The sequence below is a fragment of the Neofelis nebulosa genome, chromosome 6 (genome assembly GCF_028018385.1).
Source record: "Neofelis nebulosa isolate mNeoNeb1 chromosome 6, mNeoNeb1.pri, whole genome shotgun sequence".
Taxonomy (NCBI): Eukaryota; Metazoa; Chordata; class Mammalia; order Carnivora; family Felidae; genus Neofelis; species Neofelis nebulosa.
Window position 1 is genome coordinate 75,526,934 of NC_080787.1, and position 24,535 is coordinate 75,551,468.

The 24,535-nt window shown below is 37.9% G+C and overlaps 1 protein-coding gene across 6 annotated transcripts in view; it reads left to right on the top strand.

Moving 5' to 3' along the window:
• The first annotated feature begins 16,293 nt into the window (after positions 1–16,293).
• TTK (TTK protein kinase) overlaps positions 16,294–24,535 on the top strand; it is a 41,779-nt gene continuing 33,537 nt past the window's right edge. For 2 of the 6 annotated variants that reach the window (XM_058734544.1, XM_058734545.1), the window contains exons 1-5: positions 16,294–16,697; positions 17,499–17,687; positions 17,910–18,050; positions 21,436–21,658; positions 22,012–22,118. In XM_058734544.1, the coding sequence (XP_058590527.1) occupies positions 17,912–18,050; positions 21,436–21,658; positions 22,012–22,118 (469 nt within the window). In that variant the 5' untranslated portion in view covers positions 16,294–16,697; positions 17,499–17,687; positions 17,910–17,911. The remainder of the gene's footprint in view (positions 16,698–17,498; positions 17,688–17,909; positions 18,051–21,435; positions 21,659–22,011; positions 22,119–24,535) is intronic. The other 4 variants (XM_058734539.1, XM_058734543.1, XM_058734542.1 and 1 more) reach the window with 3 other exon arrangements.

The window sequence follows — 24,535 nt, forward strand, 5'->3', positions numbered from 1 at the left end:
CATAATCTTTTTCAGTCTTGTAACTTGGCAGGATTGAGGATAGGGGTGGGAATAATAGTCAGGCACCTACACATATGCACACTGAGCATCCTATCTCTTTCTCTAATTACCAGTGCCAGTCTCCACTCTCCTAATAATCATTTGGCAAAAATAAATAAAACCAAAGTACCGTGAAGATTGTTATTTACAATGCACTGAGCTTTACTAATTTGCTCGCTAGGAAATAGTAGATTATAGTGTGTGATGAATATTTATAAAAATCTCTATTCACTATAATTGATACTTAAGCATTTTATTCAAAGTTTTGTAGCATTACAAATGTAAATGAGCAGACATTTCTTCTGAGTAGGAATGTGGGGCAAAAGAGTAAAGCTGAATATAAACAAAGTCAAAAAGAAGAGGAAGGCAAAAAACCAAATCGCTGTGACAGCAGAACATCTAGAACCAAGCAATGATTTCTTGTCATGTACACATTCTGAATGATCCTTTCTATGTCCTGCCTGAGTATGAATTTACAGCATCTGTTCTCTTTGATATTATGCAGCAAGAATGGCATGTATCCTGTAACACTGCTGGTGAGTAATAAGAAAAGAAGAAGCTAATACCACCATCCTTACCGTTTGGGTATTCCCAAAATAGCACTTCTTATTCCATAGTCTTTTAATTGAATTACTATAATAATGATAAGATATGAGTGGAAGGAGCTTACATCAGAGGTAGCATAGTAAAATTCCTACAACTTCCATAAAATGAACATAAATGAGGGACATTTTTGTATCTTTTGACACAAATGCTCACCAGTAAATACAGAAGGAATAATAAGAGTAGAAAAACCACAATTTTTCAACAGCTGTAATAATAGTTGATTCTGGCTAGAATTATCAATAGATGCAGGATAGTCATATAACCTGAAACATCACTTAACACAGCTCACATTAATTACAAAGGGGAGAAGGAAGTTTTACAATGGATAATTGGCAGATAGTATCTTAATGACATAGTCAAGGTAATATGACCAATAAGGGACAAAGTGATGGCATGTATCTTCTGAGGTGAGGCACTGCAAAGACTATCATGTATGCAACACTACGTAGTACCATCTGTCTAAAGGGGCAAGCAGGCTCCTCTTCACAAGGCTTTCAGGGAAGCTGTCAGTGTCAGTTATAATATGAAATGCAGATGAAACTCTTGGGAGTCAGTTTTAGCAAAATATATTGGCAGCATGTATTTCTGGGAGATTCTGTGTCCTCTCATATATTTTATCATATATACTTTTAAAATAAAAGCATAAAAACAATACAATGCAATACTTCTTGCTTTGGAATTTCACGTTTGTGTTATATGATAAGGGCTATATCTTGTGTTTGAGAGATGGGAGGGTGGTGAGGGAGGTTGGATCAGTCATTATTTGTTATGTATCTGTCAGAAGGTATCTCCCTCTTTCATTCCTTGCTTTTCTTTCTTTCTTTTTTTCCAAATTTAACCTTGATATTGGAACCAATGCTTCAAAAAGCCCAACAAAGGGGAAAATATGTACCAGTGAATATCTTTATGCTGAAGACTTCAATAACTCAACACTGAGAAACTGGTGTGATCCTGGATTTACAGTCCCTGTCTAGCATAGTCCTGTGAGGCCTGGCCTGTCTCTGTCCCTTCCTATTCTGCTGTAGCCCCAGGAAGCCCGGCTAGCTCTAGGGCTACCCTGATCCAATACCCCCCTCATACCAGAGCAAGAGCAGCCCCTCTCCTGAACCCCAATTTTTACAAAACACAGCAAGAAATGGTTATTAATAAACACATTCTATCTCTGTTACTCCTCTAGTGCTTGGCTTTGCACAGTGTTATTTGTAACCCTAAACATCCACTCTTGTTTCTCACTCCATTCACACCCCAAGGAAATGCTTCCCCAAACCTCTTATGCTAGGACCTTGGAAACAAAAGGCACCTGCACCCATGAGAGTTCGTGGGTTGTGCCATGGCCAACAGCAGAAACGGACAATGCTTCAGAGGACTGTTAGTGGTAGAAGCGCTTAGATTAGAGAAAGACTAATTAACTAGTCAAGTTCTTTCTCTTAACATCATTCCCAGTAGTGTGGAACATCCATTTGCTTGCTTCTCTTTGTGTTTCAATGTATGGGTCAGAAGACCCTCACCAATTAATATGGTATTTGTAACAGCACACATGGCTGTCCAATATGGTAGCCTTAACCACATGAGGTTGTTGGGGCACCTGAAATGTAGCTACTCCAACAGAGAAGTGCTGTAAGTGTAACATAGACATTGAATTTTGAACATTCAATGTGAAAAAAAGAATATAAAAAGCTTCATTAATTGTTATATTGATTACATATTGGAATAATATTTTAATATGTTCAATTAAATAATATATATTATTAAAATTAATTTTAATTACTTTAAATATTTACTTTTCAATTCTAAATTTTTTAATGTAAAAAAGTAGAAGTTATGCACATAGCTTGCACAATATTTCTATTGGATGGTGCTAATCTAGACATAATATTTATAAAATGTGATACTGATTCTTTATTAACAATTAAATGGATATGCAATGCTAGTATCGTAAATAGCTTTGTTTTTGTTTTAATTGAGATATAACTGAAATACAACATATTACTTTCAGGGTTAACAATTGTCATCATACATACTTATACATTTTTTTTTTTATGAAGAGAACTTTTAAGATCTACTCTCTTAGCAACTTAAATATTCAATATAGTGTTATTAACTGTAGTCACTATACTGTACAATTGCATCCCCAGAACTCATTTTTTAAGTAGAAGTTTATACCTTTTGATCACATTTACCTATTTTTTCCACCCCTCTTCCCCTACCTCCTGCAACCATCAGTCTGTTCTCTGTATCTATGAGTTTGGGGTTTAGGGTTTCTGTTTTGTTTTAACATTTCACATATAAGTGAGATAATACAGTATTTGTTTTCCTCTGTCTGACCTATTTCATTTAGCATAAAGCCCTCAAGGTCCATGAATGGATAGTTTTATTTTTATAAAAATGTTTAATAAGATTTAATTAATGTTTAAAGATGATTTAAAAAATCAACTTAGGGGCGCCTGGGTGGCTCAGTCGGTTAAGCGTCCTTCTTCCGCTCAGGTCACAATCTCGCGGTCCGTGAGTTCGAGCCCCGCGTCGGGCTCTGGGCTGATGGCTCAGAGCCTGGAGCCTGCTTCCGATTCTGTGTCTCCCTTTCTCTCTGCCCCTCCCCCGTTCATGCTCTGTCTCTCTCTGTCTCAAAAATAAATAAAACGTTAAAAAAAAAAATCAACTTAATTTAATAAATTGGATTAAAATTTTTCATATGCATTGATCATAATTTGTATTTTGACTTAATTTTAATATATATAATTTGAATATTTTAGAAGAAGATGACTTTTTAGGAAAATATATGTAACATAATCATAATTTTTATATTTATTTTAATTTTGCTGAAAATATATTCAAATTTTGTACTCAATATAGTTGCAACTAATTTTTAATCTTTTTGCTCTTTACTGTCAATAGAACACAAATAATGTAAAAATCTTAATTAGAGTAATATAGTGAGTTACCTTTTTCTAATGAAAGTAAGAAAAATAAATGTATGGAATGAGTTAACTTATAAATGATTTATAAATTATATATCTTTATGTTATTATTAATATAAACATCTATGACCCATCAACAAAAAAAATCCCTAAAAGGTAGTGTAATAATTAAACTCAAATGTCTTTTATGTTTTGCCAACTGTCAGTAACACCAACCATAGCTTTAAACATGTATTTTATTTTTGTTATTATGAGTGTACTGCTGTTTCAGTAGGAGGAGAGAACATATTTCATCTTATAACTTGTTAGCCTGACCTATATATAACATTTAAGTATTTAGATATATGGTCATGTGGACCTCTATTTGTACTCTTGCTGTGGAGCTCGCAAATGTTAGGGGTGGACCTTTTCTGATCATCCCAGGGTAACCAAGAATTTCTAAGTAAGCATGATATTCTCCATGGAACCACATCATGTGAAGCTTCCATGGTTTCTGGGGAAGCTTTAGAGCTGAGAACATTCGTTTGGCCTTCTCAAGGTCTTTGTGACCCAAATAGGGTGTCCAGCCTAACTCATCTGCACATTTACGCCTGGGCCTAGATGGAAGGGGTGAATCTAAGAAATTGGTGGGGAAGAGAATAAACCTAATGATGTTTTTGCATATGTGTCTTCCTACTTTTGCCTTTTCCAGACTAAGTTAAATAGCCTGGTTGGCAATTGCTGAGACAGGTTTAAAGCCAATTCAGAATTTCTGAGATATATGCAATATCATGGCCGTGGTGCCAACTTTGGTAGAAACTGGGTCAAAGGGTGGAGTAGGAGGAAGGGATGTTCTTCAAATGGAACACTCAGCCGTCTGCCAACTAAGCTATGATTGAAGAGTAAGGTTCTTGGAGAACACAAAGGAAAATTGTGAGTGGTGTTGTTTATTAAGTTGATTCACATATTATTTTAATAATACATGAGGAGGGACAACCACAAAATGTATCAATCCAATATGAATAGAACTATGAATTATATCTATCCCTGGACAAGCTTTACTCAACTTTGAAAATTAGTAACTATTTTCAGTAACAAAAACTGTAGAATTATGAGTGGTCATTACGGCAGGAGTAAAAATGGACTTGGAAGCGGGAATCCAGAGTCCTAGTCCTACTTTTGCTATTTTCCAGTCATATAACCGAGGGTAAGTCACTAAACTGATCTAATCTTCAATCTCCTACCTGAAAAATGATGAAAAATATGTTATGCCTCTTTCATAAACTGATATGAGGATCAAAATGAGACACTTTGAAAACTGTAAAGTTATTTACAAACAGAAAACATTTTTTGTTTCACTCTTGATATTTCCTTCAGGAATTGGGACTGATTTCTATAATAGCTATTATCATTACATATTGATATGAGTTTATTTAATGTGATTATATTGTAGGATATATTTTTTCCCAAATGACTACAATTCAGAACTCTAAATCACCAATTATTTTTTTTTAACGTTTATTCATTTTTGAGAGACAGGGAGAGGCAGAGTGTGAGCGGGGGAGGGACAGAGAGTGAGGGAAACACAGAATCCGAAGCAGGCTCCAGGCTCTGAGCTGTCAGCACACAGCCTGACGCAGGCTCAAACCCACAAACCATGAGATCATGACCTGACCCGAAGTCGAACACTTAACCAACTAAGCCACCCAGGTGCCCCTAAATCACCAATTATTAAATATCCAAACTTTATTAAAGTATTATTCCAAAGAAACTTAATTTTTTTAATCTCATCAATTTCGCTAAGAGTGCTATATTTCCCCCTTGAATTCCTATTTCTCTTTCCCTCTTCTTTCATTTAAAAAAATCAGATGACTTATTTTCTATAAGATACTTATGTTGTCAAAAAAAATTACCATTTACCAATGTCTGCTTTTCTTCTGTCTCTCCTTCCTGCACTCATCTACAGTTGATGGGGAAGGTGTCTCCTAATTTTCTCATCTTGAGTGTTTTTACAGAAAGGGACTCTTGTGGCTCTCTTCTTCACCCTTGAACCATCTGTGGGTTCCACTCTGACAGGACTAGTTGGGCTGTTGGACACTCCCTGTGCAATCTTGCCCTATCAGATAAATCAGGGAGTGAGCCTCTGACAGGTACTGATGTCACTATCCCGGGTGTCCATGGCGCAAAGTGGCACTCTAATCAGACCCTGCGTACACATGGTTGTGCAAGAGGCTATGGGTGGGTGACTTTTTCCTCGCCCCAGATAAATGCCTCACTGATTCTGTGTGCTCAGAGTCCATGAAATCCTTTCTTAAGATTTGAAATAAAAGAGAATGTTATGAAAATATTAAGGCATTACTCCTATCACTAACAGATAGTAGCATTTAATTATGTAAGAAAACTTCAGGCACCCAAATATTAGAATAAAATAACGTATTAAATTCTTTTATTAAATGAGGAAAGCTCTTGGTCACTTTATGTATTCAGGTAATAAGTTAATTCAGGCTCCTCCCAGGCAATTCAATTAGAAGATAATTTTAAATAGGATGGATAGATAGATAAGAAAAGACTTTAACCACTCTGTGCCTGATATAATAATTTAAAATAAGTTATTTTAGAATTTCAGAATACTGCTTATAATGTTGATTGTCATAGCTCTGTGTTACATAGTTAATTATATGTGTTTTAGTTGTTATAAATGTTCTGTAGTAATTCATGTTGATGACTTTTTTTGGAATTATTTATTCCAAATAGGTGACCAGTCCCTTAGTATTTTCTTGCCTCAGAGGCAAGAGGTAGCAAGATTTCTAGAGGACCTGGTGTCTGTCTGGGGATACACAGAATGCTGTATCTTCAGCACAGATCCTTTAAGCCTTGCTCATGATTCCAAGGCCGTGAATGTGGACCAAAGCAGCAGATTCCCTGAAAATGTCCCAGCACTTCTCCAGTAATCACTATGAGCAAATGATTGATGATGACTGGAGCCTCCCAGAATCTTGGTCATACATGAGACACAGGTACAGCCCAATTGTTGCTGAATTTCCCACCAGCCTGTAAGAATAGGACATGGAGTTGGATTTCAAGTGATTTATAGATTATAAACAAATATGATAGTTCTTGCACTTTTGAATTTGTGAACTACGATTCTGCAATTCCTATGTTATGGCTTTTAGCATACACATTCACGAACTGAACAAGGGATTAGAGAGAATTAATTATTAATTCCTGGTTTGAACAAGAAGTTATTGTTGTGTTGATGATCTTAGAATACCTAGGTTTACAGATATATGACAGTAATCTTCACTTATTCTTTGGCCCTTTAATTGTGGAAACACAGTAACAAAATATAAAAACCAAATTTTATTTTGAAAAAGCACCACAATTCCATCATGCAAATAAAGCAACTGTTTTAATGCTGTGTATATCCTTCCAGTCAATATACGTATATAGTAACAAGTAACCTGTGTTTCCAATTTGAGGAGTATCATGGAAGAATTTCAGCAAAATTGTTGAAAGCCCAAATTCCTTCCTGCCCTTGATAGAATATCCTTTGGTGTGATTGGCCTTTGTGTTCCCTTTGGTGGCCTTTAAATTGTTCTTGCTGCGGCCTGTGGCCTCTGTTGCTGCTGGCTGCTTTCTTACCAAGAGTGTGGGTGGCTTTATGTGATATGAAAGCTTGTCACTGCTGAGTTTATTTAAAGATCTTCTTGTGCATCAGGATAGCAAATCTGGGGTGCAGCTCCCATAGGCTTATACCTGTTTGAGCATGTCTGGGAAATTTGTGAGCAGCCTACTTTCCCAGGGCCTGAAAAGCCTATGGAAAATTCTTGAGTTTTGTCTCCTGCTTGGACTACTCGGAATTTGGGGTAAATTATGAGATCTCTGACAGAAGTCCAATTAAAAGGGGGCTATAGTTACCTGGAAAAGAATTCATCCTAAGGTTGGAAGGAGGGAGACCTAATGAACTCCCCAGCATCAAACCCTTAGTCAACAGAGTTAAATAGAGATTTTGATTATAGCTTTGTGAATGTCACATCTGTTCTCAGCCCAGTCCCATACATTCATGTCTGGGTCCCAGGCCAAATGAGGACTGTAAGTAAAAACTGAAAGAACATTTACTGAACACTTCATAAAACATGAAGGTGTACACACATATGTACTGCATTGTTTTTGACCCCTCAGATTGAATGTTACAAGTTGGAGACAGACAACCCCAATTTGCCACAGGTCACCAAATTTTAGTTCTGCGAACTTTTAGGAACTGCAGCATGTTGTAACATCCTTTGTGCTCAGTGGAGTAGCAACAGGGTTTGCTGAAGAAGGAGATGCTTGGAGGAACAGGATCTGGAAAAGAAGTGGTGGCCGTCAGAGGAGAAATGTGGTATCTAGTAAGGCTAGATTTGTTTCTGATCACAAGTAAGACATCACTTATGACTCTGAGAAATGCTAAAGGGAACATCTTAGGGGTTGAGAACCAGCATTATGCAACTAGGGGTAATCATATCTGAGATCTGAGTAGTCTTCAAGTGATGCTATATGCACCTGTAGACTGGCAAGATCCCTTCGGAGCTAGATAGTGGCTCACAGTAACCACAGACGGAAGGTGCTGCTACGTTTAACTATGATCTTGTCAAAATGGCATAGGCTCTTAGGTTTTTAAGGGTTCCCCTTGACTTAGTATTTTTCTTTCCTTTTTATTCAGCACATATTATTAAGCATATCTTTTGCATAGGGGGATATAGTACACCATGTGCAAAACATATTTTAATCCAGTCCTTACAGACCTTGTAGCCTAGTGAGCAACACAGATTCATGTGTTCATTCATTCAACAATCTTTTTGAACTACCTACAATATGCTAGATATCATTCAATGTTTTTGACATAATAATGAACAAGTAAGCAAGGAAGGATTTTCGTTTCAAAATGCTTACTTGGTAGGAGTAGATAATAAACACAAGGGTAATAAATTATAAACACGAACATTAATGCAAGATAAGTAACTGCAGATAGGGTGAAGTACAGGGAAAGGAATAAGCATAGTGATATGATGACAAACAACTGAAAGGCCTCACTGCAGAAGTAACATTTGAACAGGGACCTAAAAGATGGAAAAGAGTCCACCACTGACGATCTACAGATGAGTGTTCCAGGCAAAAGCAACAATAAAAGGCAGGGCCCTGGGGCGAGAAGAAAGTGTTTGTTCAAGGAACTGAGGTGAGCTGGAGCTTAGCGAGAGGAGAAATTATGATGAGATGATTTTGGAGAATTAGGAAGGGCCAAATAATGCAGGGCCTTTGACTTTGCTCAGGAGCACAACTCCTTGCTTTAGTTACTAGGAAGGCTATGAACGTTATAAGCAGGGGACAATCATGATCTTAGCAATTAGGGTAACAAGTGCTGAGATTTTTCATTTCCATCTTCTCACAGTACTCTCCCTCAATTCTCAAGAAACTTAAATTCTTAAGAGCTGGTCCTGAGAAAATGTAAGCTGGCACTGTTCAGTGACTTGCCACCAAGCTCACTCTGCACACTAATGTGTGCTGTCTCTGCATTGACTCAAATATCTGAACTCCAGCTTACTCCGTGAGACATAAGATGGGACACTCCCTGAGACACCAGAGTGGCTTTGGTTTCTTCCTCCCTGCTGGAGGAGTTCCATAGCAAAATTAACTATCTAGCAACTACCTCTTCCAGGAGGTTCATGGAGGTCAAACTTTTTTAGGCCTACCTTTCACATTACAACAGCCCTGTGTTGAGAAATTTGGCAACATATACATAAAACTTGAGATTGAATAGTCTTAATAATAGTAATGTCAGAGATGTCCTGCAGACCTGATAGGACCTTGGGAAGAGTGATTGAAGCAGCCAAAGGAAGATAATTCAAATACTACACGGTAGCTGCCTGTTCTTATATATGAACACATGTGCAAAACCCAAGGGACTTTCAGAAATAGTGGAGAAACGTGGATTTTTCAAAGGAACAGTAGGCTGAATTAGCTAGTAGAAAAGAGTGAGTCACCAATAGGCTAAAATATGAAACACCACTCCATTTTCAAAATATCTCCTAAACATTTTCAAAATATTTGGGACTTCCTGATGGAATTACTCATTGATGTTTATTTTGCTTTCATCCATTCACCCACCATTAAAGGAATCTGTGTGTGTGTGTGTGCGCACGTGTATTTTCATATATATAAATGTATGGTTGCACAATTATATATATATATATATATATATATATACATATATACATATGGTTTTATTTTTTTTTTTAATTTTTTTTTAACGTTTATTTTATTTTTGAGACAGAGAGAGACAAAGCATGAACAGGGGAGGGTCAGAGAGAGGGAGACACAGAATCCGAAACAGGCTCCAGGCTCTGAGCTGTCAGCACAGAGCCCGACGCGGGGCTTGAACTCACGGACCGCGAGATCATGACCTGAGCCGAAGTCGGCTGCCCAACCGACTGAGCCACCCAGGCGCCCCTACATATGGTTTTATATATAGTTGTAACTATATTAGTCACTATATATGCTAATGTGTATATATTATATATGGACTGAATGTTTGTTTCCCCCTAAAATTCATACATTAAAATAAAAAATGTATATGGTCATCACATTAGGACACCCCCAATGTGATATGTTCTTATAAGAAGAGACTTGCCTCTCTCTCTCTCTTTCTCAATCTGTATCCCAAAGGAGACCATTTGAGGACATACTGAGAAGGTGGCCATCTGCAAGCTAACAAAGGAGGCCTTCCTGGAAACCAACACTGTTAGAGCCTTGATCTTGGACTTCCAGCCTCCAGAACTGTGGGGAAACAAAAATTTTTGTTGTTTAATCCACTCATTTTCCTGATTCTTTGAATAACTGGGAATGTTTTTAATTAGATACAAGACATTGTGAATTTCTATACATATTCTCAAGCTTTGGGGATGCAGTTAAATCGCGTGGAAACAATCGGATCCTTTTAAGACTTGCTCTTAAGCCTTGTTAGGCTGGAGCAGTGCAGTCTTTAGTATAGGGCTAGTTTTGTTCCAGTACTAAGGCAATATATGTCCTTTGCCTGATGCTCTGTGAGCATGAACTATCCCTTGCTTTTTATAGGCTCTAGAGATTCTCACTGATATTTTCAGCTATTATTTTCTGCTGGCCTTGGAGGAAAATAAGACACATGTACTTATTGGTATTGAGCCAGAGCCTCAAGAGGCTTCTCTGTAGATTTCCAGAATTCTCTTTCTGTCCTTCTCTCCTCTGCCCTGTGAACGTTAGCTGCCTTGGCCATCCCAAACTCCATCTCCTCATGTAATTTTTTTAATGTTTTTATTTTATTTTTGAGAGAGACAGAGACAGAGAGACAGAGGCAGAATGCGAGCTGGGGAGGGGTAGAGAGAGAGGGAGATACAGAATCTGAAGCAGGCTCCAGGCTCTGAGCTGTTGGCACAGATCCCCACACAGGGCTTGAACTCATGAACGGTGAGATCATGACCTGAGCTGAAGATGGACACTTAACCAACTGAGACACCCAGCCCCAATCCCCCAAACTCCATTTCTTTAACTTATGGAGAATGCCAGGGAATACGTGGCTTTCCCCTTCTTATACTGCATCTTGGAAACTCTCTCCAGACACTAATGTACAGACAATGTCAGGACTCATTTGTTTGTTTCCTTGCCTTCATGGATCCTTGTCTGGTGCCGTCTGGTGTCTAACGCTTGAAAATGCTTATCATTTACTTTATTCAGTTTTTGTTGTTTCCAGAGAATAAATCTGGACAGTGCTTCTCCATCTTGGCTGGACTCAACTTTGTATTTCAGAATTTTATTTTTATAATTCTAAATGTGTGGTTTTACATTTATCCCTATAAATTTTGTATTGTTAATTTAGTCCCTTTTAATTCTCTTCTAACATTTTGTGGGTTTTTTGTTTTAATTAGTATGTGAAAAATTAATAATCATTATTTCTATATGTTTGTCACACAGATAAAATATGTAGTTTAGATTAAGACCAGGATAGATTTCTGAGGCCTTCCACTAGGGATCAACCTGAAATTCTCCTCAAACCATTAGGCAGTATTCTTTGACAATAATGGTCCATATATGAGTTGCAGAATCATCTCATATATGTAAGCACGGAACTTACATACCCATCTCCTACCCACAAAAACAATAAGTCTTTATCACTTTCTTCACAAAAGTTAAGGTATTCTATATTTACTGCGTTCCCTAAATTTAGAAACTGTCACAATGAGAGTTTAGTTTATGCTCTATGACTTTTTTCTTAATTTATTCATGTTGGTATCTGCAGATGTCTACTTCCAAACAATTATATAATTTATTCCAGAATTGAGCTAAAAATCCACAAGATTAAGTAGACCTATAGCTTCCAAATTTTACCTTTTCTAAAAAACAGCCATTTGTCCATTTCTCATTTCCTATCCTTGGTCTTGTTTATCACAACTTTTCAGAAACTGCCAAAAATATTTTTAGGAGTATAATGCAAATTTTTTTTCAATATTCTGCTGATAATCTCCAGTATATTACTCAGCAATGTGAAGTTCCTTGTATATAGCAGAGATTGAAAACATATGGCTAAAAGTTTTAAAGCATGATTATCAGAAAATTTTGATGACATTAAAATGCCTTTCTTTAAAAAAAAATTTTTTTTTACATTTATTCATTTTTGAGAGACAGAGAGAGATAGAGCACAAATGGGGGAGGGGCAGAGAGAGAGGGAGACACAGAATCCGAAGCAGGCTCCAGGCTCTGAGCTGTCAGCACAGAGCCTGACACGGGGCTCGAATCCATGAAGCATGGGAGAATGACCTGAGCTGAAGCCTGATGCTTAACCGACTGAGCCACCTAGGCACCCCTAAATGCCTTTCTTATGTAGCTTCATCTGATAAGAGTTCCGACCATATTTGTTTTTAAGGTTGTTAGTTTGAACACTATTATCCAAGATGGAGAAAAAAGAAAAATAGGAATCTTATTTTTCTTCTGTGATTTGTTAACATGACCTGTTGCCTGGATAACTAAATAGTACCTGATATTCAAGCAGTGATCTTAAACTGTTACTGCTGTTTTCCCTGTCAGAACATTATCTAAACTGTCATTGCCATTTTTCTTCATAATCATGAAGCACTTTGTTGGCTGCCCTTGCCCCCCACCCCCCACCCCTTTTTCTTCTTTTTCTTTTGGGAAAGGGTTGGTCCATTCTGTGATATGTGGCTTTCCTGCTGTTATTTGTACAGGTTCTCACCGTCCTTATAGCTTCACACCATTCCTATATGCACCCAAGTCAGGTATACTAATGAGTTTTTATCCCAGAATAAATCACTGTAAAGCAGTTCATAACCGACTACGTTCTGTAAAAACTTACAATTGATTAGAAATTTAGCTTCTGCACATGCAAAAAGTAAATCCAACTATGGGAAACGGTTTCTGGAACCAAAGTTTGGGACTTAGTAAACTCATGTAACAATGACTTCAATAACTGAAAGAAAAAAAAATCGCCAGGCTCTGCGCTAACAGCATGGGCCTGGAGCCTGCTTCTGAGTCTGTCTCCTTCTCTCTCTGCCCCTCTCCCACTCGTGCGCGTGTGCTCTCTCTCTAATGTAAACAATAAACATTAAAACAACAAATAAAAGGAACTGTGCTAACAGAAAATCATCAGATTAGCAGAAAAGTGACATGATGATAATGGCAAAGTTACGTGGTCCAAACTTTTATTTGTCAAAAAAAAAAACCCAACAAAAAACTGAAGCTTTGCATCTTAAAGTCATAGCCTCTCGGTGAATTGTATTGTTTTGTGGAAGGCTTGACTCTGAAAATAAACAAGTTTATTCACTGTCAGGTGAAGTTGGTTTTCAGACAAACTAGTGATTGTGGTATGTTATCTTGACTGGAAAAACCTCATTTCTTCACTCATCTTTGGAGGTGGCTCCTCATTGGTCTGTGATTCCAATGGATGAACAACAGTTAAGGATCAAAATTTATTTGGATAGGTGAGTTAGAAACATTGAATCTGGGTAAGGTAGGAGAGCCACAGACACCCTCATACATAAATGTATAAATACTGCAGTGGAATTATTCATCCCCAAATGGTACATTGTTACATGCCTCCCATGAAAACAATCAGTAAAACATTTAGCCAAGAATGGTACCCACTTTTATTTCTGAATAGCTTGTTATGATAATCTGTAAATGAATAGTTGCTGAGAATTGTGTAGAACACAGTACAAAGGTTCTTCAAGCACTTACAGGAAGTTTACATGGTTACTTTCCTGTCCCCAAGAAGTCTACAAATATAGTAGGAGAAATAGGAATCTGAAACACTCTAATGGTTGTGTTATTATTTAGCTAGCATTTATTGAGTGTCTACAATGTACCAGATACCATTCTAAGCACTAAGGATACTGTAATGAACAAAGTAGACAAAAATTCCTGCACTTATGGAGTTTACATTCTAGTGGGTAAGGGGTGGAGAGTCAGAAAATAAATAAGCTAAATAAGTGGGTCAGATAAGTAAAACTATAGGATTTTTTTAGACCACTGATGGAAATACAGTGTAAACCACATATGTAATTGTCAATTTTCCATTAGCCATATTTAAAAAGAAGCAGGTGAAATTAAATTTCAATAAATTTTTTATTTTGGAAAAAATGTTGGTTTACAAAGGTTGCACGTGTAATCCAGAAAGTTGGTGTATAGGTTTCACTCAATTTCCCTATTGTTAATATTTTATATTACCGTGGTATATTTCTTGAAATTAAGACACCAACACAGATACATTACTATTAACTAAATCACAGTTATTATTTGGATTTCATCAGTTTGTCCATTAATGTCCACTTTCTGTTCCAGGATCCAATCCATGATACCATATTGCATTTAGTTGTCATGTCAATCTCCTCTAGTCTGTTACAAGGGATACTAATTTTCATAATATATTTTATTTAATACAATATATAAAAATATCACTTCAGACAGTGATCAATATTTTTTACATTATCCACAATATGTTTTACATTATTTTTTCATAATAAGTCTTCAGAACCCAGTGTGTATTTATACTTACAACATATAAGCACTTTCGTTGAAAGTACTTAATCTGCATTTAGATCTCACAAGATTTACAGGTGAACAAGTAGTTTCACATACTCAGGTTCTAAACATACTTAAAAGTCTTCTAATAATTACACTGAATATCAGTTTTTAAACTTAAATTAATTAGTTTCATTAATTAAAAAATTCAGTTCCTCAGCTGCACTAGCCACATTTCAAGTGTTCAATAGCCATATATATGTAGCTAACAGCTACCATATTGAATAGTGCAGCTCTAGACCACTGTAAGGATCTTTGGCTTTTATTCTGAGTGAGACAGAGAGCTCTGAAGGGTTTTGAACAAAGGAGTGAGATGATGTAATTTAAGAATATTTTGCTGTGCTGGAAAATAAATTGAAGTGTGGCAAAGGCAGAAGCAAGGAGATCAGCCAGGAAGCTATTGCACAAATCCAGGTGAGTGATGGACTAGGGTGGTAGCAGTAAAGGTGGGGAGAAGTGGTAGGATTCCAGGTGTACTTTGTTGGACCTAACACAATATGCTCTTAGATTGGATATGGGGTCATGGATGACGCCAATGATTTTGGCCTAAAAATTAGGACAATGAGATTGTCTTTTACAGAGATTTTGTAAGCAGCAGGTTTGGGGGGTAAAGGAGAAGACCGGGGGTTCAGTTTTGCAATTTTGAGTCTTAGGTGGCTGTGAGACATTTAAGTGGAGATGTTAAGTAGGCAATGAATATAGGAGTCTGGAGTTCAGGGAACAGAGTTCAGCTGGACATATACATTTAGCATATAGCTGATATTTAAAAATTAAGACTAGAGATCATGAAAGGAATAAGTGTACAGAAAGAAGTATTAGGGTGAGGTTATTCAGCAGCTGTATTTTTAGGAAAATGCAAGTTTTGAAATCAGGCCCCAAGAGATCAACAAGAATTGGTGGAATAATCAATTCCTTGCAATTAAAAAATTCCTTGCAATGATGCAAAGGTAACAATTAGCCAACCATGCTACAACAGATGATTTTGCTCAGCTGAAGTAAAATCACACAGCCAGTAGATATGGAAAGATTCATTAAACAAGGAAAGGCTTTCTTGCTGGCTAAGTGGCCAGCAGACCCGTGAATGTGAGGATTCTAAGGACAGCTTTGGCGTTACGTGACCGCTGTAGTTAGTTTCTACACACACACAAAATCAACCAGCCTGTTCGACCATACAGCATATGTCCTAATGCTGGTACAACAAAGACACCTCTCCCATTGGCAGAGAAAAGTGTTATCTTGGATCACAACCCCACTTCAGCACAGAGGCCTAGCACGGGTAGATTACTAGGGAGGTGCCCTTTCCCTGAAGGCACCTGAACTCTTAAATGGGACAAATTCGGAGGCAGGGGGCTGATCGCGCAAATTCAGACGCAGCAATCCCGACAGCTGGTGAATTCTGTGCGGAATTCTGACAAAGAGGAAGGCGTTGGCTTAAAGAGGAAGTGCGGAGTTACTTATTTTAGGATAGTGGAAAAGCGTTTAGTTGAAGCTCAAGGACAATAAGCACTGAGATTCTCGAGCTGGCCGCAGGGCTGAAAGTAGCCCTGCGAACGACCCTTTCTTGCCATCTTCTCCCTAAGCCGGGCAGTGAGGCGCGTGAAGGACACAATCGCGTGGCAGTGCGGCGCAAAGGGGCGGAATGGACCGATTCACAGGGCATCTTTTAGATCCCAAGCAACGTCCCCGTCGCTATTTTCCTCTCATCAGGTAGCTCCGCCCAGAGGTGGTTCGCTCCCCGGCAAGAATTTGGCCTGGTTAAACAGGGAAGTGCAAGAAAGCCAGCTCAAAAACACCTCCCGAACGCGCATGGAAATCGAGCACCTCGCTACCCCAGGGGCCCCGCCCGGGGTTAGAGTGTGAGACACTCCCAAGACGCACTCCGCGGATCACTGGGGGCGGGGCATTGCCTATGCACGCAAGCCAATCAGAGAAGACGTTTTCACGTGACGAGAACTGAGCAATAAGCAGGCGCGAAGATAGCGGCGGGGAAATTCAAACGTGTTTGCGGAGAGGGATTTGGGTTCCATCTTTTCTTCCCAACTCCGCTTTCTGGCGGTGAGTTCTTCCTTGGGGGCACACCGAGGAACGAACGGCAGCGGCCCGTGTGTAGGCTGTTTAGCGCGAGGGTCGGTGAGTGGTGAGGGCGAGGCAGGGAGGACTCAGAGCCTGGTAGGAGACGTGGGGCGCGGCTAAACGAACTGGAGGGGGAGGGGAGGTCTCGCTGCTTCCGCCAATCCAGTGGGTGGTGAGAGAGGTTTTGTTGACCCTGGAAGCCGGAGGTGGGTGTGTGCATCGGGTGTGGCACCTGGGGAGAGTTTGGGGGACAGGAAATCCTCTCCCAAAAGGCACGCCCTCTCGTCTGGTTTTTTAGAAGAGAGCGAGGAGATGGTGGCCCCTTTCTGACAGTTACCTTTCGAACCTGACTTCAAATAGTGGTATCTAGCTGCCTACTTTATCACCCCTTTTCATTGTCAAACTCGAGGTCAGGAGCGGCATTGATATCAGTTACCCTGGGTTACTGGGTATTAACCTTGAGAATTACAAACCTGAGATTGATAGGAAGAACGACTGCAGACACTTTGCACCATCACCACCATGCAGATGAGCAAGTGCTCAGTAGTGTAAGAATACAGTAGATTCTTGGTTTTAGAACGATTGAGATAGCAAAGCATAATTATGCCAGACATGCATAAGAACAAGCCTGCTGATATCCCATTTATCAGTAAAGGGTTATGATGTTGTACATGTTCTGCTTTGGAAGCACTTTCAGTGTGCAGGTTTACTGGCATACAGAGAGTGAATAAAAGAATGGTTATTTTCATTACCAAAAATATTATGTCTATATGTCATTACCAGAATCCAAGCAAGCATTCCCTCACATTAAAAAAATAATAATAAGTGAATTTGCAGATGGCCCAGAGAAAATAATTCTGGAAAAAGAGTGAAAGGAAATTGTGGAAGAAAAATGGAAAGTTTGAAAGCAAGGAGGGGTAGCAACGTCTGGGTTGTGCAATGACTTCGTTGAAGTTCTTTTGGGAAGAAAAGGTATATGTGGCCTATTGGAAACCTTGCTGGACAAATTACAAGGATGTGCTGTTGTTTTTATCCACATAGCTTCACAAATACTCTAATTAATCTGTTTAGATGTGTTCGTATAACTAATGCTATAGTCTTCTGGGTAAAAAAAAAGGCTAGTTGAGACATCTTTTTTTTTCTTTAATGCTAGTAAAAAGGAATGATATGACGTTTACTTTTTTTATGCCTTAGAAATGGAGGCCGAGGATTTAAGTGGCAGAGAATTGACAATTGATTCTATAATGAACAAAGTGAGGGATATTAAAAATAAATTTAAAAATGAAGACCTTACTGATGAGCTAAGCTTGAATAAAGTCTCTGCCGATACTACAGGTGAGTTCCTTTTCTTTGAGTGCCCTCTAATGTAAAGGAATGAAGTGTTAACCTTGTGTATTCACAATTGTAATTTCCTCAGTAATTGTTCTTTACCAGTTAGACTACAGACACTTTATAATTTAACCCTGCTGTTTGGAAACGTTCCCACAATTTTCTGCTTTCTTAAAAATGGAAACTTAATATAATTTATTACAGTGTGCTCTTAACTCTTCCATTATTGTCAGCTGTTATTTCTGCTGATACACATGCCAGCAGTAGATATGCCATTTTTTTCCATTCCTTTTTTTCTGTAAACTGAGAAGATTTCACCAATTGCAATGAAATTATGTATAAACTTAAAGTCAAACACTCAATTTTTGATAGGGGAGAATCTTCCTATTACTACCCCTTTTCTCCTTTTCTTCCTTGTTCACTCTGTTCCAGCCACAATGGCTTCCTTGCTGTCTCTACTATATACTAGACCAGATCCTACCCCAATGCCTTTGTTCTTGCTCTCTGCCTTAAACGCCACTCCCCAGATAACTGTCTACCTTTTCCTTTTCCAGGTCTGTTCAAAGGTCCTCTCATTGATGCCTTTCCTCACCCACCTATTTAAAATAGCAACCTGCTGGTGTGGGCATGTGACACCTCTCTTCCTTCTCTGTATTATATTTCTCCATAGCACTAATCATCTTGTATCTAATTTACTCATGAATTTGTTTATTGTTTGTCTCTTCTACTAGAATGTGAGCTCCATGAGGGCATGATTTTTATCTGTTTTGTTATATCTATAGAGCTTGGAATGCTGTCTGACATGCAATATGTACTTAAATATTTATTGGATGATTAATGAGTAGAATGTGCCCAAAGTTTAATACCTTAGCTTTATGAAAAGTTAGCTTATAAGCCTAACTCTTTCTATATTTCACACTGTTGAGGTTGTTTGAAAAGTGACCTTTGGATAAGTTTGTTATATGTATACTGACCATTAAATGAGTGAAGGATTGAAAATAAATGGAAGAACCTGAAGTCTAGTCAAGATGGCAGATCATATTCACTTGAAACAACCTAGAAACTGATCGTTTTGGTGTTAAACAAAATCTTAGGAGAGTATCACCATACTTTATTAAATGTATTTAAATAATGTTAACAAAGCTTGAACACCAAGATGAGTCTTTATTTAAAATCCTTCGGTCATGGGGTGCCTGGGTGCCTCAGTCAGTTAAGCATCAGACTTCAGCTCAGGTCATGATCTTGCGGATTGTGACTTTGAGCCCCATGTTGGGCTCTGTGCTGACAGCTCAGAGCCTGGAGCCTGCTTTGGATTCTGTGTCTCCCTCCTCTGTCTGCCTCTCCCCAGCTTGTGCTCTGTCTCTCTCTCAAAAATAAATAAACATGAAAAAAAATTTTTTTTTTAATATCCTTAGCTCACTCAAACATGTAAATACTTTTTTTTTTAAGTTTATTTAACACTGTCAGCACAGAACCCAACATGGGGCTTGATCTCATGAACTGTGAGATCATGACCTGAGCTGAAATCAACAGTTGGTGGCTTAACTAACTGAGCCACATAGTCAGGGGCTCCAAGACTTTTTTTTTTTTTTTTTTTTTTAAAGTTCATTTATGTTGAGAAAGAGTGTGCGTGCGTGTGAGCTGGGAAAGAGCAAGGTGAGAGGGAGAATTAGAATCCCAGACAGGCTCCATGCTGTCAGTGCAGAGCCCAACTCGGAGCTTGATCCCACAAACAGATTATGACCTGAGCCGAGATCAAGAGTTGGATGCGCAACGGACTGAGCCACCCAGGTGATCTCCAAACTTGTAAATACTTAACATATATGGGTAACTGGGACATAAGACAGTATCATAAGTATCAAAGATGCTTAAAACCATGATTTATAGATGGGAAGAGTATGCATCCACTACACTGCATTGCAAAATATGTTTGTCATCAAGTGAACACTAACAATATAAAGATACAATTTAAGTTCTGAATAGAAGGAGAATGGTACTCAGAGGCATGGGGAATACATTTACAAACACAGTGGTTTTTAGACATCTTGTAAACTAATTTGCTAGGACAACAATGGAAGGGAAGTAAAAAATGGAAAGTGAAATTAATATCAGTCCAAAGTAAATTAAAAAAAAATTTTTTTTTAATGTTTATTTTTGAGAGAGAGAGAGAGCGAGCATGGCAGGGGCGGAGAGAGAGAGGGAGACAAAGAATCTGAAGCAGGCTCCAACCTCTGAGCTGTCAGCACAGAGTGTGATGCAGGGCTCGAACTCACAAAGTATGAGATCATGACCTAAGCCGAAGTTGGACGCTTAACTGACTGAGCCACCCAGGTTCCCCAGTCCAGAATAAATTTAAAATAAAAAAGCAGAGTTAAAGTTATGTTTTAGTAAAACAGAAACTGTAATTTTGTTTATAAAAGCATAGATTTAGCTCTTATTGAAGGTAACCAAAACTTTTATAGAAAGAATGATAGTTTCTCTGGGAAATCTGTGTTTAATAATATTTAGTAATGACTAAAATATCCTGAACAGGAGACTGACATTAATTCAATTTGTCTTTTTAAAACAATTGACAGTAAAGAAAGTAAGAAAATAAATTACAATCTTTATGGAGAAATATGGGTAACTTGGAGGGAGAAGAAAATAACCATACCAGTTAACTTATCTTTTATAAATTGATTTTGTTTAATTGGATTAAAGGTAAGTTTGAAGTCTATGGAGATAATGTTGGATGGATGAAGTTGTAAAGATTATGTTAGGAGGAATAAGGTGATATGTTTAAAAATTTTTAACGAATAAGTCATTGATGAATTTTCTGACAAAGTTATAGGTGATAGTGGGGGAGGTTTAGGTTTTCTTTGGGTAGTTAGGGGGATGAAATAGAATTATGCTGCTACAAGATAAAATTTTTTTAGACTACATAGGGTTTGTTTTTTTTTTTAATGTTTATTATTTTGAGAGAGAGAGAACACATGAAAGTTGGGGAAGGGTAGAGAGAGAGGGAGAGAGAATTCCAAGCACGCCCTGCTCTATGATGAGGGCTCTGTCTCACAAACCTGTGAGATCATGACCTGAGCTGAAATCAACAGACGCTTAACTGACTGAGCCACCCAGGTGCCCTTACATATGCTTTTTTAAAAGCTATAAAAAACTAGCTTATTTCCAAAGTTTTTCTTTCCTTCAGAATATGTAACTTTTGGAGTAAAATAAACTCTTACAAAGACATATATGCAGGAAATATGTTGCTTACATTTATATGAATTGTTAATGTTTTTAAAATAATTTAAGGAGTTTATGTATATTTATATTAAGAATATAAATTACTAACTTTAATTTGAAGAAAAAGTGCAATTTGGCATTTCTTGTGGCATATTTTCTTCCTCTAATTCAGATAACTCGGGAACTGTCAACCAAATTATGATGATGGCAAACAACCCAGAGGACTGGTTAAATTTGTTGCTCAAACTAGAGAAAAACAGTGTCCCTCTGAATGATGCTCTTTTAAATAAATTAATTGGTCGTTACAGTCAAGCAATTGAAGCACTTCCTCCAGATAAATATGGCCAAAATGAGAGTTTTGCTCAAATTCAAGTGAGATTTGCTGAATTAAAAGCGTAAGTATTCACTTTTGAATTATGTTTAACTACATTACATAGTACACAACTACATTATAAAAGACATGTTGTTAGTATTAATTGTAAGAAAATTAGTATTTTTTACCCAAATCCTTCTGTTTATAATGAACAAATGAATATTGTAAACTCTGTTTACTATGTATATATTTCCACAAAAGTTTGTATTCTGGACTCTGCCTAGAAAGATGTTAAAAATTAACTTATTAGTATTTAATTTTACACAGAAAAAATCCAGAATCCCATGTCCTTTGGAAAATTGAATAAGGAGTTATCAAACTTAGGTAGCTGTGCCCTTTTTTCTAAAATTTGACTCTGAAATCTTTTTTTTACAGTATTCAAGAGCCAGATGACGCACGGGACTACTTTCAGATGGCCAGAGCAAACTGCAAGAAATTTGCTTTTGTGCATATATCTTTTGCACAATTTGAATTATCACAAGGTAATTTGAAAATGTCAAGTCCAAATTTGAAAAATGTTAACTTCGCGCTGTAACTCACATTCTAATATTAAATCATACATATGAAGTAAAAATTTGAGGCTAAAGGCATGAAAATTGATCAGGTGAGAGTATGGGGGAAGAATGCCACCAAAGTGTAAATGTAGAGAATGTTTGTTATACTAGCTTTTCTACTGGTAACAGATAATCCAGAGATGTAAGTGAACATTGTGTTTGTGCCATTAATTAGATTCAGGAAGTGTCTAAAGGAAAGTGGCTTTTTCATTGAGTATTTGTGCGAGAGAAGCATATAAGGTACTTAAGTTAGTGCTTAGATAAGCTTTCCTTATACTATGGTTTCATAGTACTAAAATATATACACCAAAATAAAATTGTAGCATTAATTGGTAGTTCTTCTTTTTAATTAAAAAAAAAAAAAAAGGAAACTGCTGTGGAAGCTTTTATTTCTTGTTCTTTTGATTCTTCATAGTCTTGAGTTTTTGGATAGAACTATGGCAATGTCTTCCTCACATTTTTAGCCTGCCCATTCCTTAGTCTTTTCTTTTTCTAATTTTCTGGGGCTTTTGGATCCATGAGGGCTTCAGTCTGCCCTCTGGCCACATGTTACTGTTTCTCTCTGTCTTGTTTCTGCTCCAACCCTAATCCCATTTGTTACCTGTGATGCACACATTATCGCTCGTGTTTTGGTTCAGCCAGAGTTTCCATCACGGTGCCCAAAGCAGGGCTCAGTCACTGGCATGTATTTCCCAGGATTGAGGTTAGAGAAGAGCACTGTAACAGCTCAGGAAATGGTTTGAGAACCGTTAACTTTAACGTGTTTACATGATTTCTGAGTCCTAGTTATCTGAATCACCTCTAATCTATCCTGTGCACTGTCAGGTGACTTTTAAAAAAACCGTTCCTTTTCTGCCTAGGAACATTGATTCCTCTTTGCTTGTTCGAGGAAGTTTGGCAAGGCCTTTAGTACCCTCTCTCTTTTCGTCTTTCTACTTAAAGCATTTGTTGAAGTATTGTAGCCTATTAATAGCAACTACAAGTTTTGTATCTTTAGAACACACAAATATTGAAAACCTCAAATTTTGTTATCTGTAAAAAAATAAATTTTATCACTCAAGGTCAAAATTGCAGTTATTTTGGACAAGATTATGAATGGGTTTTTAGGAAGTATGCACATCTCAAATTCTATGTGTAGTTTGGTGTGTATGGTTAGAGGACATTTGGTATTTTTTTTATCAGACTCTCAAAGGGGTCTGTTACTTTATTAAGCTCTCTAATTACTAGTTTTTATCTAAGCCTACCTTCTTTTGCTGCCCTAAAATGCTTAAATTGTGAAATACCACTACTCTGAATAAACGTATACTTAGCCACTATCAGATATGTTTAAATTCTTAAAATTTGTAAACTGTCAGAAGATAGAGATTTCCTGGGGTGCCTGGGTGGCGCAGTCGGTTAAGCATCCGACTTCAGCCAGGTCACGATCTCACGGTCCGTGAGTTCGAGCCCCGCGTCAGGCTCTGGGCTGATGGCTCGGAGCCTGGAGCCTGTTTCCGATTCTGTGTCTCCCTCTCTCTCTGCCCCGCCCCCGTTCATGCTCTCTCTGTCCCAAAAATAAATAAAAAAACGTTGAAAAAAAAAATTAAAAAAAAAAAAAAAAGAAGATAGAGATTTCCTAATCATTTTTAAATCCCAAGTGCCCAATGGGGCACCTGGGTGGCTCAGTCGGTTGAGCGTCCGACTTTGGCTCAGCTCATGATCTCACGGTCCATGAGTTTGAGCCCCGCGTTGGGCTCTGTGCTGACAGCTCAGAGCCTGGAGCCTGCTTCGGATTCTGTGTCTCCCTCTCTCTCTGACCCTCCCCCATTCATGCTCTGTCTCTCTCTGTCTCAAAAATAAATAAAAAAACATTAAAAAAAAATTTTTAAAAAATAAATAAATCCTAAGTGCCTAAGTGTGTAGCATAGCTGAGTTGCTCCCAGAAATGCTGATAACACATTCCATATGATACATGATGTACACATTTGACATTTTAAATCAAATTCTAGACAAAATATATTGAGTAAGTTGGCAATTGAAAGAAAATTTGGTGGTTTATCTGTAGTCAGAAAAATAATTATGGTGGTGTCAGTTATTTTACATTTGGGGGGGCGGCATAACTAAGTCTGATAGCTAAAGACTAGTCTTTATTTATTTATTGTTTGTTTGTTTGTTTATTTTTGAAGGAGAGAGATAGTGTGAATGGGGGGGTGGGGGGACAGAGAGAGAGGGAGACACAATCTGAAGCAGGCTCCAGGCTCTGAGCTGTCAGTACAAAGCTCGTCACGGGGCTCGAACCCACAAACCGCGAGATTATGACCTGAGCTGAAGTCGGACGCTCAACCGACTGAGCCACCCAGGAGTCC